At 37.0% G+C, this 16791-nt stretch overlaps 1 protein-coding gene across 1 annotated transcript; it reads right to left on the minus strand.

The window, feature by feature from the left end:
* Nucleotides 1–10010: 10010 nt before the first annotated feature.
* On the minus strand, nt 10011–12231 carry LOC149841095 (uncharacterized). The gene has a single exon (XM_090003587.1). The coding sequence runs from the start codon at nt 12008–12010 to the stop codon at nt 10409–10411; it is 1602 nt and encodes a 533-aa protein (XP_089859713.1). The 5' UTR covers nt 12011–12231; the 3' UTR covers nt 10011–10408.
* Between the last annotated feature and the right edge of the window lie 4560 nt (nt 12232–16791).

A 16791-nucleotide genomic window follows, 5' to 3' on the forward strand; every position in this document is an offset into this window, starting at 1 on the left:
GAGGCCTCTTCAAGCTAAAATATCTATTCAAGTAACATCATAACCATCTTAAGAGTTCTTGTTAACCTAGAGGACCAAACAAAAGTAGTTTCCAAATGGACCCAAGCCCCTATCATAGAAGTTTGGTCTAGGTCCAATAAGAAGCCTAAAGAAAGGTCCGAGTCAATAATCAATGTCATCTACCTAGACCAAGACTCTAGGAAAATCATCAGGGACCACCACTAGATAATCCTCAAAAGCCTATTGCCAAAATCCTTCCAGTGGTAGTCCACAATTCTGAACAAATCCAAAGAGGGTAGGCCATGTGACCTGGTTAGGGAGGATTTACCCACCAGAAAACCTTTACAAGAGAGTTCCTCCTCCGCCTTGCTTGAATCTACCACATGAGCAAAATCCCGAAAAAATACTAGAAAAAAATGTATGACATTGAGAAGCAATTGTCTAAAACTTTTGCTCATATCTCCATTTTGGATCTAATCAAATCCTCTTCGTAACACAACAAAGCTCTTGAGGATATTCGCCATAAAATCAAGGTTTCCATATTCACAGAAATCGAAAACTCTCTACTTTGGTCTCTCAAGTCATGACCAATTTGCCTTTGACCTTCTCTAAAGAGGATGCACCCAAGCAAGTCTTTGCTCACACCAAAGCTCTCCACATAATTATCCAAGTTAAGGGAATCTCTGTACCAAATTCTCTATTTGATGGTGAAGGAGGGATGAACGTTTGTCCTAGCCTTATTGCTAAGAGATTGGGGATACCAAGGTATTTGGAACCTGTTGCATGAAAATAAGAAGATATGATGGGAACACAACCACTGAGGGGACTATTTTGGTAGATGTGACTGTTGGTCCAATCGCCTATAAAACCCTCTTTCATGTAGTCCATGTTCCCGCATCATTCAACCTATTGTTGGGAATAGCTTAGATCCATAATTTTAAAGTAGTACCTTTCACCTACCACTAATGCCTAAAAATCTCTTGGGAAGATCAGGTTGTTTTGTAGTTTTTGCTAATGACCCCTATGCTCCTCAGAATTGATGATGCCACAAACATGCTCAGTTTGGGACAAAGATGAGATGTCAGAAAGAGAAGAACTAGGAGAAGCAAAGCCGACCAGGATAGCTATGGCAGACTATTCAAAGCGAACCAAATTTTTCAAAAATGGAAGAAGACTTGCGCAGGGGTGATGCCTGCCGGAATCGAACCGTAACTGCCCAATTAACAGCCAAGGCCCAACCCCCCTACGCCTACCCTTGGGGTAAATAATGGACAAGTTGCTCCCAGTTGCCATATTAGGCTCAGCCTTAATAATAGTTTCTCCTATCAGACAAGCAGAGGGTCCGTTGGTAAAAATAATAATTTTTTTATAACAAGCTTAGTATTGTTTTATATTTGTGTTCATGTTATTTTTTATTTTCTTTTTGCTCATGCTTTATATTGCTTTCTGTGTTTCCTTTTCACTTTTCATTTTTCATGTGTTTGTATAATCACTGCACAAGCATGTCGCGCTTCATGCTTCATACTAGTTTTTTAAGTCTCTTCCCCGCTTTTACTTTACGCATTGTATCCATTTTGTTTCCTGGTAACTATGATCTTATAAAACACAGAAATTGTGGAAAACATCGTGATCAGCTTTTAACTAGGCAAAATTTTCAAATAACTTTCTTGACCAAGATTTTTAGCTTTGATAAATTGATCTGAAATTGAGTTAAGAGGCAAATAAATCTGAGCTATATAAGAGCATATTCACCTTGTGTTGGGACGTTGCAGGTTCAAAACCCAATGGTATAGTTGTATAACTGGTAAGGGTCTGCCTAACCCTAGCTTGCCTTTCAAAAACAATATTTTTTTAATATGAAAAACTTAGAAAATTAGGGAGAAGTCGAATGAGAAGTAACAAAAAGCGATAGAGAAAAATTATGAAAGCGAAAGGGAACCCATTTCAGAAACGACCTTCACAATAAAGGCAATCGGGTTTCCCATATTTCAGAAGCAGATTACCGAAGCTTCCCCTCCTTTCAAGGAAGGGGGGAGTTTCCTACTTCCGAAGCGAGCTTCCCCACAGCATGAAGTTCCAGTAACTATGTCTAAGATACAATGTTTTTTGCTTTAGAACTATATTTGCTTAGTGGAACAGATAAAATTGCCAAATTGTTAGTCTTATTATTAATCTAGCATAGTGCCAATGACTATACTATTCAGATACACTATCCTTAGCTAAATTTTGACTAGATAGGATGAATTATAGAACCGATTTAAGAATAGTGGTTGTGAAGAATCGTTTAGAGGCATGATGTAATCCTAATAGATGTGCAATATTGCATCAAGAACCTTGAAGAGAAATTCTATTATCATCCTGGATTGTTGAGAATTGTGCATAACTTACAATTTGAGAGGTCATTTCTTTTAGTTTATGGTCATGGCTTAACCTGTGGAAAAATACAAAATCTTGAGAGTATTTTGGTTATATCATGCACAGTACCCCTAAGAGAACAATTTAATAAACTCCCATTGAGGTACAAACTACACTTGGATGCAGCAACTCTTTCTATGCTTTCAAACCAAAACCAATTTCTTCTAACTCTCTCATGATGATTGTTGTCAAGTATCTCGACTCCTTTGCCAGCTAGGCAATGGTGAACTAGTGATGCATATCAAGATCGATAACCAGCCATAAAGATTTGCATCAATTTCAACGACAGTATTTTGGGTCTAAATTGACTCAGGAAGTAGAAAGAGTAATGAAGATTGAATTATATAAACTCACACCAAATGCGGAACTTTTCCACTATGCAAAGAAGAAGAGTTAAAGAGTCATGGCTTGTTTTTTGAGAATTGTTTTCCTACTTTTTTTCTCTCTACTCATTAGATGTTTGACTAATTTTTTAGCATAGTTATGTCTGTTATTAGACGTACAATGTTCATCTGAAATCTTCTTATTGTTTGCATCAATTTGAGGTTAGAGGAATCAAACGATCACCTTGTTCTATTTGAGATGCAAGAAATTAGAGGATAATCTTATTAAATTCCAGATTTGACGAGTATATTAACACAGCTTAACTCTTCCTCTTTAATTTCTTCAACCAATCTTCCTATTGTTTGCATCAATTTGAGGTTAGAGGAATCAAACAATCACCTTGTTCTATTTGAGATGAAAGAAATTAGAGGATAATCTTATTAAATTCCAGATTTGATGACTATATTCAACCACAACTAAACTCTTCCTCTTTAATTTCAGGTCTCCCTCATCACCTTGATTTATTTGAGACGACAGAAATTAGGTGACAATCTTATTAAAGTCTAGGTTTGACAAGAGCATCTACAACCACATAGCTCAACACTTTAATTTTTTTGTCACCCCCATCACCTGCAACCCAAGCATAAAGATTCATAATACTGCATTGATAAGCAAAAATAACTATTTTCTTTTGGATAATTTTGTGTAGGCAAGCTAGGGGATGACCCTCGGTCGTTTCGAATCCAAGACATCTCGGTTGTGATTGTATGACCTAACCATCCAACTATATCATTGGAACCCTGACAAACAAAATAACTTGCAAAAGAACATCAAAACGATTTTGTTTTCCACTACTCTTGAAACTTTCTACATCTACTTTTTGTCTTTTACATCGTCGAGATATTGATTTGCAGCGTTACATTTTGCAACTAGCTAAAGTAGATTTAAATATTCTATCACTAGAGAGGTTTCTTTTGTTAGAGTATTCACCAGCTTAAGAATTGAACTTTCTAATGCTATTCTAAAGTCAACTCATTCATTTGTTCTAAATAATCACTAGTATGTAAAATTATCTTAAGCCTATTTTTAAAGCGCACAGCATACTTACATCTCAATCTAGGAATTTATTCACATTGCATCATGCCATAAGTTCATCAATTCATTTGTATACTAAAAAATAACCATGGAACCACAAAGTAATATGAGCAATTGATCCATGAAATAATCTGTGTAAGACTAAGTGGTGTTTTACATACATTTCTCTTTCATCTCATCTCAAAAAGTGTTGAATTGCTTTCAAAATTAAATTAAATAAAGTTAAGTTTGAATTGCCCACTCAATCATCTTGCATCGACTCTTTAGTCATGCCATCACTATAAATAATGGTTCATCTTAATCAACCAATCAAGAGAGACACTCCTCTCAGTCTCATCAAAATTACGTGTTAATTTTAAGATAACAGCATGTTCAGCAGGGTTACATCAAAATTATGTGTTAATTGCAAAATGTAACTATTCTATCACTATGAGACACTCCTCTTAATCCTCATACACAAGCATAAACAACGGCAAGTTCAGGAGGGTTTGGTCTCGGATCAACTTAGATGTAGTATAGGAGAGAGAGAGAGAGAGAGAGGCTATAAGAACAATCCCATGTCACAAATTAAAGGTGGATAATGTCAGTCTATTTCATGTCAAAAGAAAAACTAAAAATCATGTCACTTTTCTAAGTGCATCCAAAAATCATTGAATTCTAAAGTCAACTAGGAATTCCTTGAAACAAGAGGCACAATTGTTGTAGTCATTCCAACAGTTGGCTACAGCACCACACCAAAACATGTTTCAATGCTTTACACCCACATTTACATTGTAATAATGAAGTAACTTAATTCTCATTTGTCAAATGTTATCCAAACAACTCTTAAACAAGAACTATAGAAAATAGATAGAAAAGTAAACAACTAAAAAACAAAATAATAGTAACCTCGTGCAACTTAATCAGACACAAACTCAATGACTTTATCTCAAGCTAAATCCAGAACTAGGCCGTATCATGTCTTGAACTAGTCTAACAGGCAAACAAGAAACATGTCTTCCTAAAACAGAAACCAAAGCCAGACCGTATCATGTCTTGAACTAGTCTAACAGACAAACAAGAAACATCTCTTCATAAAACAGAAACCAGCTCCAGACTGGACCAGGAGGAGATCTGTTGTATAATTATAATTGTGAAATTTTCACTCGTAAACTGATTGACATCATAAGTGTGTTCCTGGGGCATCATCAAGGGATTGGGGATAAAATGTGCTAGGAGAATGAGCTGCCTAATTGGAATGGGCTGATTGATCTTCATGACCATCTCTAAATCTAATAAAGAGGGGTTGAACCCAGCTTGCCTATCAAAAAAAAAGAGTAAAACAAGTTTTCTCTTAATCCTGGATTCTAAATATTTATTCAGACTTTGTACTATTCGTTCCAGATTGTTAAACCCCTAAATTTTAAAACATATCTGCCTCTCTGGAAAAGTTTGTCCATCTAATGCATGAGAATGTCTAAATTTGTCAGTAGTCTGACTACAGCAACTACTGACAAAAGCCTATGCAACACAGACAAATGATAAGCGAACCAGGAATTACGAATTCAACTGACAAATTGATGCAATGTAAATACTTGGGGGTAAACATCCGCCACTGCCTGAATCCATCTTGGTGCTACATGATGATGAGCCAGTAAACAGCAACTAGTAACATCCATTGCAAAACTGATTTTTAGAAAAGTGGCATAAAATAAAATTCTAAAGGCCTTCCATCAGAGTTCACTACGTCGTCAGGAATATATAAACCATTTTACTTCAATCTTCTTCTCGAGGACTCAGTTTTCATGCACTCTGTTCATGTGTTGCCTGAATTTGCAAGCTTATCAAATACTCAAAATACATCCAAATCCATTCTTCAACATTTTTGAGTTCATAATGTTATTGCAAATTGATCTCCAATCTGCAATATTATCACTAAATTGTTGCGGACCTGGGTTGTTAAGTTCAGTTTAAAAAATAACACACCCTTTAAGTCATAAGTAACTAGGGGTTCGGGTGCAGATATGGAGAGTACGGCACAACAATTTCCAAAAAATGCCACAGCTATATATATAGTTAATATTTGGTCAGGTCGTTATGACATCTGAGTGAGTTTTATTTCATTTTTATTTTTTGTTGTTTTTCATGAAACTAACCTCAACGATGTGATCTACATGGTTTGGTTAGTGGGAATTGGTGCTTGGATCTTCTGATTATGACAAGTAAGCACGATTTATGAGGCTTGAAAATCAGCGGCCTACAATTTGATTTTTTTTCTTAGCTCATAAAATCATGTTTTTGGTCAAAAAAACATGATCCAAGAGCCTAGTGTTTGGACCATGTTGAACATATCTATTTGTTCCACATGACATCCTATGATTTTTAGTTCACTCAAACAGTTAGGTGGCCATGACCCCATTATATATATATATATATATATAGAGAGAGAGAGAGAGAGAGTAATGCAATCCCCGCGACTCCCATATGAACTAGGTTCCTGTTTCTTTTTTTTTAAATCCTGACTATATAGATGTGCTCTAAATGATGCATTTCATAGGAATCGGCTCTTGGATTGTCCGATTATGACACATGGATAGGTTTTTATAAGGTTTGAAAATCAACGGCCAAAACTTTTTATAAATATTCAAGCCTCAAAAAAAGTGTCTTTTTGTTGGAAAACATGAACCAAGTGTTGATTCCTAGCAAATGGACCATACCAAGCACACCTGTGGGGTTGGATTTGCAAAAAACAAGGACAGTTTATAAGCAGCATGGATATTCTCATTGCCATATATATATATATATATATATATATATATATATATATATATATATATATATATATATATATATATATATATATATAAGAATCAAAATTTTACTAAAAAATACATAAAACAATCAATAAACTCAATATTCAATAACAAACAAAAAAACAATTCAAATTTCAAATTAAAAATGATATGGATATCAGGTCTAAGCCAGATTTGACCTGATCGAGACAAAGCCGTACCTAAGGGTGTAACCTTACGGCTTACCCCCAGCATGTCAACATGGTCCTGTCACCCTGTCAGATGTACCCATGTTACTTGACCCCCTCTCAACAATACAATGCTGGAGTCTAAATAATATTCTACAACTAAATAGAATTCAGTATTTTAACCAGTGAAAGATACTTCATTCTTTCCCTGTTTACCTTTCTTTACTTTCACAAATTATATTAAAAATGGCTTCCATCCTACCAATATTGAAGGAGATATCTATAAACTGAAGTTTAAATTTGAACAGCAGTTTATCCATAATATTAAATGGAACTAGTCATTGAACATCTATAAGATTCATTGATACATACACATAAAAACATGAATAAGGATAATAAACCAGCAGCGCTCTTAGACAGAGGGTGTGGAGAACAGCCAAAAATAAAAAAGAATTGACCATTGTGTTCATGGAGGAACCAGAACTTCGAATTTTAGTAGCACACTATCCTCATCTTAAATTGAACAATACATTGAACATATTCAGGATGCATTCATGACTTCTATAAGAGGGAAAAAATCCAGCATGCCCTGTGAGATACAGTTTACAGAAAAGAGTCAAGGTGAAAAAAAAAACAACTTTCAAGACAAACCAAAAACTTCACATGTCAGTTCCTACCTAGAGCTTTCATTACTTTGAAATTAATCTGAATCCTTTCAAGCTGGAATTTTATTGAAATAACCACTGCACAGTCCGATTTGGATTGGATCTCCATCACACTAAAAAATATTCATACTTGACGCCTAGTTCGACAGCCCTGATAACCCTCATAGACAAAATTAAGTATTTTATAGAACTTCCAAGTGGCTCTTCATGAAAAGAAACCAAATAACATGATAAAGTATTGGCTCAGTGCAAATATCCAACACAAATGAAGGAAAAAAGAGAGTAAAACTTTGACACAAACAAAAAGCATAAAGAAAATCCACCCAAAATTAGATCTATATGAGGTGTCCCAAGATGCAGAAGTTTGGGCTGAAAGCAAAATAATAAAAAAGACTTGCTCAGCGACATTGGACACCATAACTGATAAAAATTATGACCCCTTTTCACTCCTTATCACTGTTTATTTGGGCCTGTTAGTTTCTGATAGGCAAGTTGGGGATAGTCTCAGTTGCAATCAGAATCCTAGGCTGAGTTAGAGAACAACAGCTACGGGTGGCAATGGGCTGCGGCCCGAAGGTGTGTGTGTGTGGGGTGTGTGTGTGTGCGCACCCAAGGGCCCAGCTCTGTCTGGCCTGCGGGCGGCCTGACCTGTGGACCACTTAAGAATCTAGCCCTACATCACATGGATATGGCTGTGGATACGAGGATGTGGCCATTTTTATGAAGTTTTCAATATAACTAGTATACGAGGGGACACAATACGTGGGCTAAAATGGAGTGCCCATGTGACAGATCCAGCCATAAGAGGGCCAAAAATAAAGATGTCAGAAAGACCACAAGGAGACAGAAATGAAACTAACTGAATGGGACATTGACTTTTTCTTCGACTCAAGGGCTGGAGCACCTCATCTACCGGATCATTGTACATATCCATTTTTGACAAGAATTCTGTGTACACACACAGACCAAAACGCAAAGAAAAGAAAAGGAAAAGATAAAGATATAATGGGCAAGAATAATTCATATCTCAGAATGTCAAAGGATGCCTGCTATCTATCACAAGCAAAAACAAATAAAAATGAGAAAGTTAAGGATGTATTTATTAATAAGGAGACTCGGTGTTGCAATTCCGAAACATTCCAAGGGCATCAATAGTTTTTTTTTATATTTACATGGAGAAACCACCTCCAAGTTTAGAGACCTAGCCACGCTGGCTTTGCCTGCCGTACTTACGGTCGCTTTCCTGGCAGCGTAAAACTCCGTGGGCTTACCCCTTGCCCCCAGGGAGTTGCCAAGCTTCGTCTTGTGCAAGGTCATCAATAGTTTAAAGTTAAACTCTTCAAAATGTTACCACTTCAATGAAATACCATCAACAAAAGAGCAATTCTCTCCAACAAGAACAGTGACAACAACAACAACAAAACACCAGTTAAGCCAACCATCAGAGCAAGTCCATAATTGGCAATGAGAAATAATTCTTGAGGTCTCACATGCAATTTTTCTTTCAAATATATGATGCATAAAAATGACCAAGAACATGATACTGCTCAATAGCAACAGATGCCAAAAATAACAATTTATTTGCCTTGGACTTCTCATTATATTTAAAAATATTCTTTTCCTTGGGTTTTTTAACAAAAGAATAAAAATGTAAAATATATCAATAGAGACCATAAAAAAGGATAAAAAAAAATATAGTTTAAAATAAAGTAGTCGATTGATGAAGTAAAAGTTCACAAAACAAGTTAACTTCTGGTAATAATAAGACATAAAATAATGCTATGGAAAGCGAGAAGTAACATGTGATAATGATACGAGAGTAACTAGAATATGAGAACTAGAAATATGGGCATTTCCAACACTTTTTTTGCAAATCCAACCATGTGGATGTGCTTGGCATGGTGAATTTGCTAGGGAATCAACCATTGGATAATGTATTTTCGATGAAAAATGTGATTTTTGAATGCTTGAATATTTATGAAGATTATGAGCCATTGATTTTAAAACCTTAAAAAAACAATGCGTATGCATCAAAATTGGATGATTCAAGAGCTGGTTCTTATAAATCCAAGCGTGTAGATCACATCCGTACAGTTAGATTCAAGAGAAAAGAACAAAAAATCCATGAAAATAGTGGTCCACACATTAGTTCTCATATTCTAGTAATTCAATGATACAATATATAAATAATGCTACAAAGGCTTCTTTTTTAAATCTTTTGACCATAAATCGAGTGTACAAGTCCCCAAGTGGCACAGCTCTTGGAGCATCCAAACCGTTCACCACAGTTTAATATGCAAAATAACAAAATTTACACCCCAAACTCCAACAGATAACAATTCAAAATAATATACACTTTTGAGTTTCTAATCATCAACCTGCCCGATTCTTCTTGAATAAAGTAGGTTATTTGAATGATAAAACCCAAGCCATCTCTATGAGTTACATAGATTGACTACGTTATGGTTGAGGATTCCAGATGCCAAAATAACAGATATAGAAGAGACAAACATAATTGTCCAAGGATGACAAAACCCTGAAATAGGAAGATATAAGCCGGATGCAAGCTGCATTTCAGTGTGATTAATTAATACATAAAAGCGATACAGAGTAAGAATCTATCGAAGAAATTTGTTGTCTATAGAATCCCTCAAGCAACAAGATTATCACCACAACAACTGCATTCAATATTAATGGCAGAAAGAAACTTGCAGCCAACAATGGAGAACACAACATAAGATTAAGATCGAAGCTGACATCATACAGACGACTAATAATAAATGTGAGAAACATCCCAAACCTTCTAAATACCGTCGTACTATGAAGCAAACCAAGCAAATATCCACAGCCTCAAGTTCGTAAAGAAATGGCACCAGCATGCAAAGCCAGCTATAAACGTATAAGACCCACTTATTGTTTGGGCTCATGGTTGAAAGATAACTGATGTGCACTAGTTCAGCCGCCTCCTTTTCAAAGCATAGGGAGCCCCACCATCTACTTCTGAAGATCCAGAAGCTCCACTGCGTCTTCTTCGAGGGTGGGATGAGGATCCTACAGAAGCCGGCTGAGCAGAACCATCCGCTGCCAGACTATCTGACTGAATTGTGCCAGCAGTGCTCGAAATCGAAGTCCTATCTTCAGCAAGAGCATGCCTAGAGGCATGTTGAGCACCTTGATCATCAACAGAAGGTGAAATGTTCACGTTGGTGGGAGCAGAGGGGTCAGAATTAGCAGAACCACTCGCCGTTTGAGCAAACCTCTGGAGCGTACCATCCCCAGATGCAAGGCGGGCACTCAACAAAGCCAACCTATCTAATCGCTGGAGCCGACTGGAAAGAACATGCCAATGATCATCTCCTTCTCTAAGAAAGGAGCGCCCCCGCAATCGCCCGCTAATTTCTTCTACACCAATCCGATCGCCAAGCGAATCTAACCTAAATTCAGCTGAGTTTCGGAACAGCCTTCTTCTCCCAGATCGCGACCTCTGATCCAAATTCTCTCTGTCTAACCTCTGTGCAACTCTAGCCATACTAAGTATCCGATCAGTCGTAGCATCAATTCCCTCGAACAAGTCTTCTGCACCGTCCTCCGCCAATGGAGGTCGAACCCGCTGGTCCCCATCCGTGGGCCTCAACCCCAAATACTCTCTGACGCTGGCAAGCCTCCCCATTCGCCGCGAAGTGGACCGGGAAATCCTCTGCCGGAGACTCATAATTCGGCAAGCATGCGGCCTCGGAGGCACCTTCAAGCCCGATGCTGCTTCGCCCTCTACTGCTCTTCCAGAATCAGAATTGCTGCTGCCCCGGCCATAGATGGGGGTGACGTTCATATCCGTAACCTCACCCTTACACACAGGACACTCCATCGAATTCGAATGCACATGAATCCACTGGTAGAGGCACGGCCAACAGAACAAATGCCCGCACGATGTTACCACCGGCTCCTTTGCAACATCCAAACACACATTACACTCGAAATTGCTCGACCCTTCGCTCCGCTTCTCCTCCGTTTCGTCCGCCAAAGCCTCCGCCAAGAGCCTCTTCGCGTCGGGCTTCTGGGTCTCAACAGTTCTCTCCCCTGCATCGGCCGCACCGGAGTTTTCCGCAACGCTTCCCTCTTCTCCCCCAATTCCGACACCACTGTTGACGGGGCTAAAGATCAGAAGGTGGCCCATCGAGCCGCTCGCCCGAGCGCCGCGGCCGGAATACAATCCCGGCAAATCCAAGACCGTAGGCCGGATCCTGCGCATCTCCCGCCTCCTCCACCGATGCCTAGCGTGGCTGGATCGACTGGTACGAACCTCGGGGTCTGAATTAACAGTCGAACCACCACCGCCGCCGCCTTCTTCCACAGACAAATGCTCTCCGGCTGCAGACTCCGAATCTTGACCACCTGCCGGAGAAATCTGGTGGAACAAATGGGTGAGATCGACCATATGGAAGGGGGATTCCGGTTCTACGGCTAGGTAGGAGCTAAGATGGGGTGATGAAGGGAGCCCAAGATTCAAATCCAGATCCATCGTTAGCTCTTCGTTTCCCACCTCATTCTCCATCAGAAGAATTCCTAATCTTACTCGATCAAACTCAGAAAAAGCTCAAACAAGAGGGAAAGGGAAAAACACCTCCGCTATATTTGGCGCGAATTCATCGTCCCACGCATATTAGATTAGAGAGAGAGAGAGAGAGAGAGAGAGAGAGAGATCTAGCTTGATTGAGTGCTGGAAGAGAGGTGAGAAGAAGACGAACTCATCGATAAAGAGAGGCGCCAGTGGACCCCAACAGGCTGCCTTCAGCGAAGGTTAACTTTTATGAGAGAGAGAGAACAATTATCAACTAATGTCACAATACTTTATCAGGATATCCATTATATAACGCAAGCGATATGAGCCACTCGATCCCACAGTGGTTATGCGTGGACTTCACTTACGGCCATCCTTAGTCTACCTCACTCACAAATCTTATTCTAGGGAAATTATGGGAGGGAAAACTCACGCAATATTTTAGAAAGGGTTTTTTTTGCAAAATGGCCATGTCTCACAGGCGATTTGCAAAAACGTTCATATCTTATAGTCCATCTCCAGCATCAAAACCTCTCTCTCTCTCTCCCCCCCCCCCCCCCCCCTTTTTTTTTACAGGGGTTAGGCAGACCCTGCCAGTTTATTGATAAAAATTATAAGTGGAGATTACAAAAGGGGAGTCCAGTCCAGACTCATTTCAGTCCAATCTCTATCCTCTGCGGTTGTTGCCGCTCTGTCGAAGGTCAGAGCATCTTCATTCTGATTGTAAGAAATATGTTGAACACTCACCCTGTGGAAACCAAATAGCAACCTGGCGATGCTGTCTATGGCTGAATTTGAATGTCCCCTAAAATCAATTGTTGAGCAGTTTTACTTTATCCCTGCCACTGATTCCTGTATAAACTGAGGAGGGAGCCAGCGTCCCCTGTTTCTCCAATACTGAACTATCAGGTGATCCACGTTATGGCAGATCCATAGATTGTGCTCTCGTACTACCAGAAACATGAACACTGGATTTGCAAGATGTTAAATTTCATGTTCTGGAGTTCCGAATGGACCATAGCTTTCATATCACTACCTGGAAGGCGACGTTCCATGCCTGTTGTTGAAGAGATTTCTCCTTAACATGGTTTAGCCCCCAATTTTGTGAAAAAACCCTCTAACTAATCATGAGGTAAGCTCCATCTAGAAGAGCCACTTACCGGATAGACGATTTAGTTGGCACTTTCGCAGAGATGGATGGTGCATTCTCTTCAATTAATAGAGAGGTAGGACCCTTAAACCCAAAAAATAGCGAGAGACCGATAACACTTAGGTAGTCTTCATCGCACTACTATGGGTCTCCTAATTATAAGGAGATAAAGAGGGAGGTCCATAATCAGCATAAAGGGCATACATAGACCAGTTAACTCCAAAACTTAAGAGGCTCTCATGTATATTCTTTGATATGCTCATGTCAATATGGGTCATATCTAAGTTGGATTTGATCCAATCTAAAATCTAACATTCTCTCACTTGACCCAATGACATGAAAAAGCACTTCATCCAGGTTAATTATTGTTATCTCGATTCAATTTTTATGTTGTTCACATGATATCCTATATCACAAGAATGAATCATAAGAGTTATAGAGATGAACATCTCTATATAAGATGTCATTTTTATATAGTACAGTATTATTAATTTTAAGTACTTAGCATGTTAAGAATATATTTATGAACAAGTTGGTATCTAACTCATTATATTAGTCATATTAATATTATTATTCTATTATTCTTTCTTCAAAACAAGAGACACTTTATATAGAATCACCATGTATAAAACCATAGAAAATCAATTTAGTTACATAAATGTGGTCATATATAATCATAATGTATTGTCATACATCAGAAGGAATAAAATAGACCTATCATCATTACATATTGAAAATATAATCCTGATGTTAGCCATTTAGTAAGAGGCTCTGCAGTCATTTGTTTTGTACTGATTGTATCAATACACACAAAATGATTCTCAGTCTTTTCTTTAATAATAAAATACTTTAACTCCATGTGTCGACATGTGATGGAGCTCATATTGTTATTCGAGAAAGACATGATAGCTTCATTATCACAAAAAAATCTTCATTGGCCTCTCAATACAGTCCACAATACCAAGACCTGTAATGAAGAATCTTATCAATATGGCCTTAGACAAAATCTTGTATTGAGCAATAAATTTTTCTCTCATAATGTGAGCTGCGGCCATAGGTTGTTTTTCACTTCTCCATGAAACTACACCACATGTTAATAGGAAGACGTATTAAGTAGTAAACTTTATACTGTCGAGACATCCTCCCAAGTACGCATCAAAGTATTCAACGACCTCTAGGTAGTCAACATTTTTGTATGTCAACATATAATTCTTCATTCCTTGCAAATAGTGCATGACCTCTTGGCAGCATTCTGGTGTGTAATGCTTGAATTGGACTAATATCTTACCAAGCATCTCAATAGCAAATGTGATGTTTGCTCATGTGCAAGTCTACACATATTGCAAACTACCAACCACCAAAGTATATAGGATGAGCATTTTTGTTATCATACTAAGGACATTCTTTTAGGCTCAATTTATTCTCTTTTACTATGGGTGCAGAATCAAGAAAGAAATTATTCATCTCATACCTTTTAAGAACTTTAAGAATATGGGATTTATGATAGAGGTCAAGTACATCATTAGTTTTATCACGATGGATCTCAATTCTAAGAACATAAGTGGCATCACCTATGTCCTTCATATCAAAATGAAAGAAAAAAAAATCTTTTGTTCCATATAGTGGACACAAAACATTAGTTGCAAAAAGAATATCATCAATATATAAAACCAAAATTATAAACTGAATCTCACTAGTCTTAAGGTATATACACTGATCAACAATGTTCTCAGTGGATCCAAATTTTAAAATCACTTTATTGAACTTTTTATATCACTGATGGGAGGCTTGTTTAAGTGCATAAATTAATTTCTTTAATTTACAAACTAAATTATTTAAGTCATTTATATTGAAACTAAGAGGTTGTTGCACATATACTTCATCTTCTAGATCCTCATTCAGAAAGATTGTTTTCACATGCATTTGATATAGCTCTAAATCAAAATGAGCTACGAACGCCTTAATTATTTTTAATGATTCCTTAGTTGTGACAGAAAAAAGTTTTATTATGATCAATGTTCTTCATCTGAGTGAATCCTTTTGCAACAAGTCTAACCTTATACATCTTCACACACCCTTTAGAGTATGTTTTGGTCTTAGAGAGTCATTTACAATCAACAAGTCTGATTCTATTAGGCCGAAGTACAAGATTCCACACATGATTATTTGTCATAGAGACAAGCTCTTTCTTCGTAGCATTGATCCAATGTGATGATTTATCACTATCAATAGTTTCTGCAAAGATTAATGGATCATCATCAATATCTATGAAATCATTGGGCTCTTGTAAATACACCACATAATCAGCGTTGATAGCAGATCTCTTGGTCATCATGGACCTTCATACAAGTACTACAGGTGGTTCAAATTGAACCTCTGCATCTTGTTATTATTGCATATCCTCATCAACAACCTATTCTACTTAAGATTGATGTTTATTAACCAAGTCTTTTTTAAAATCATCCAAATAAATATTAACTGAAAAAAATGAGTCTTTTTCTTTAGTAGGTACAAAAATTAAATCTTACAATTCTTTAAATGCAAGACTTTGAGATGCATCTAACTATTTTTAAGAAATCTTGCTTTATTCGTTTTCACTATCTGTGGTTTATGAGATGGATAATAAAACCTAGACCTTTGATCTTTATAGATAACCAATGAAAAATTCAATAGTTATTCTAAGATTAAAGGTTTTTATATGTGAGTTTATACAATTTAGCTTTAGCTAGACATCCTCGTATGCGCATATATAAAAAAGAAGGTTTTTTACTAATTCATAACTCATAAGGAGTCTTTTGGACAGTCGTCGTATGAACCTTATCTAATATATGCATTTTGTCTTAAGAGCTTCACCATATAAGATCAAGGAAAGGTTTTAGTGATTTAACATCGCTCGAACTATTTTTTTAAGTATATAATTTCTTCTTTCAGCTACACTATTTTGGTAGGCACTACCAGGTATGGTATATTAAGGCACAATGTCTTCTTTAGAAACTACGCAAATGGCCCTTTCTTGTATCTCATCTCAGTGAAACGATCATGATATTCATCACCTCTATCAAACCTAACCACTTTTATAAATTCACCAATTTGTTTTTCTACTTCTTTCTTGAAGTCCTTAAAAAACTAAAAGACTTCGGATTTCTCAATAGTAAATAGAGATACATATACTACAAGTAGTCTTCTATAAAGGTGATAAAATGTTTTTCACCCATGTAACATGGGATGAATGGTCAACAAACATTTGTATGCACAATTTTTGAGTTTTTATTATTGTGTTTGACATATTTCTTATATATATTGGATTTCTTAGCCTTTATATAATCAACATATTATTTTGTGATCATAAAGTCAATAGATCCAAGAATCTCTTCTTTTACAAGTCTTTGGATTCTTTCTTTCGAGATATGTCCTAACCTTCGATGCCAAAACAAATGGGATTGATCATCATTTAAACCATATTTATTATCAATCATTGAATTCTCAACGAAGTAAGATTTCTGAATATGGAGTTTGGTTCTTAAATGGTACAATCCATCACACACATATGTAGAACTGACAGGAATAGAATTTTTAATAATAATAAGCTTAGAGTTTTGAAAATTAAATACAAAACCAAACTTAT

This window comes from Nuphar pumila, chromosome 4 (genome assembly GCF_984573655.1).
Source record: "Nuphar pumila chromosome 4, dmNupPumi1.hap1.1, whole genome shotgun sequence".
NCBI classification, from domain to species: Eukaryota; Viridiplantae; Streptophyta; class Magnoliopsida; order Nymphaeales; family Nymphaeaceae; genus Nuphar; species Nuphar pumila.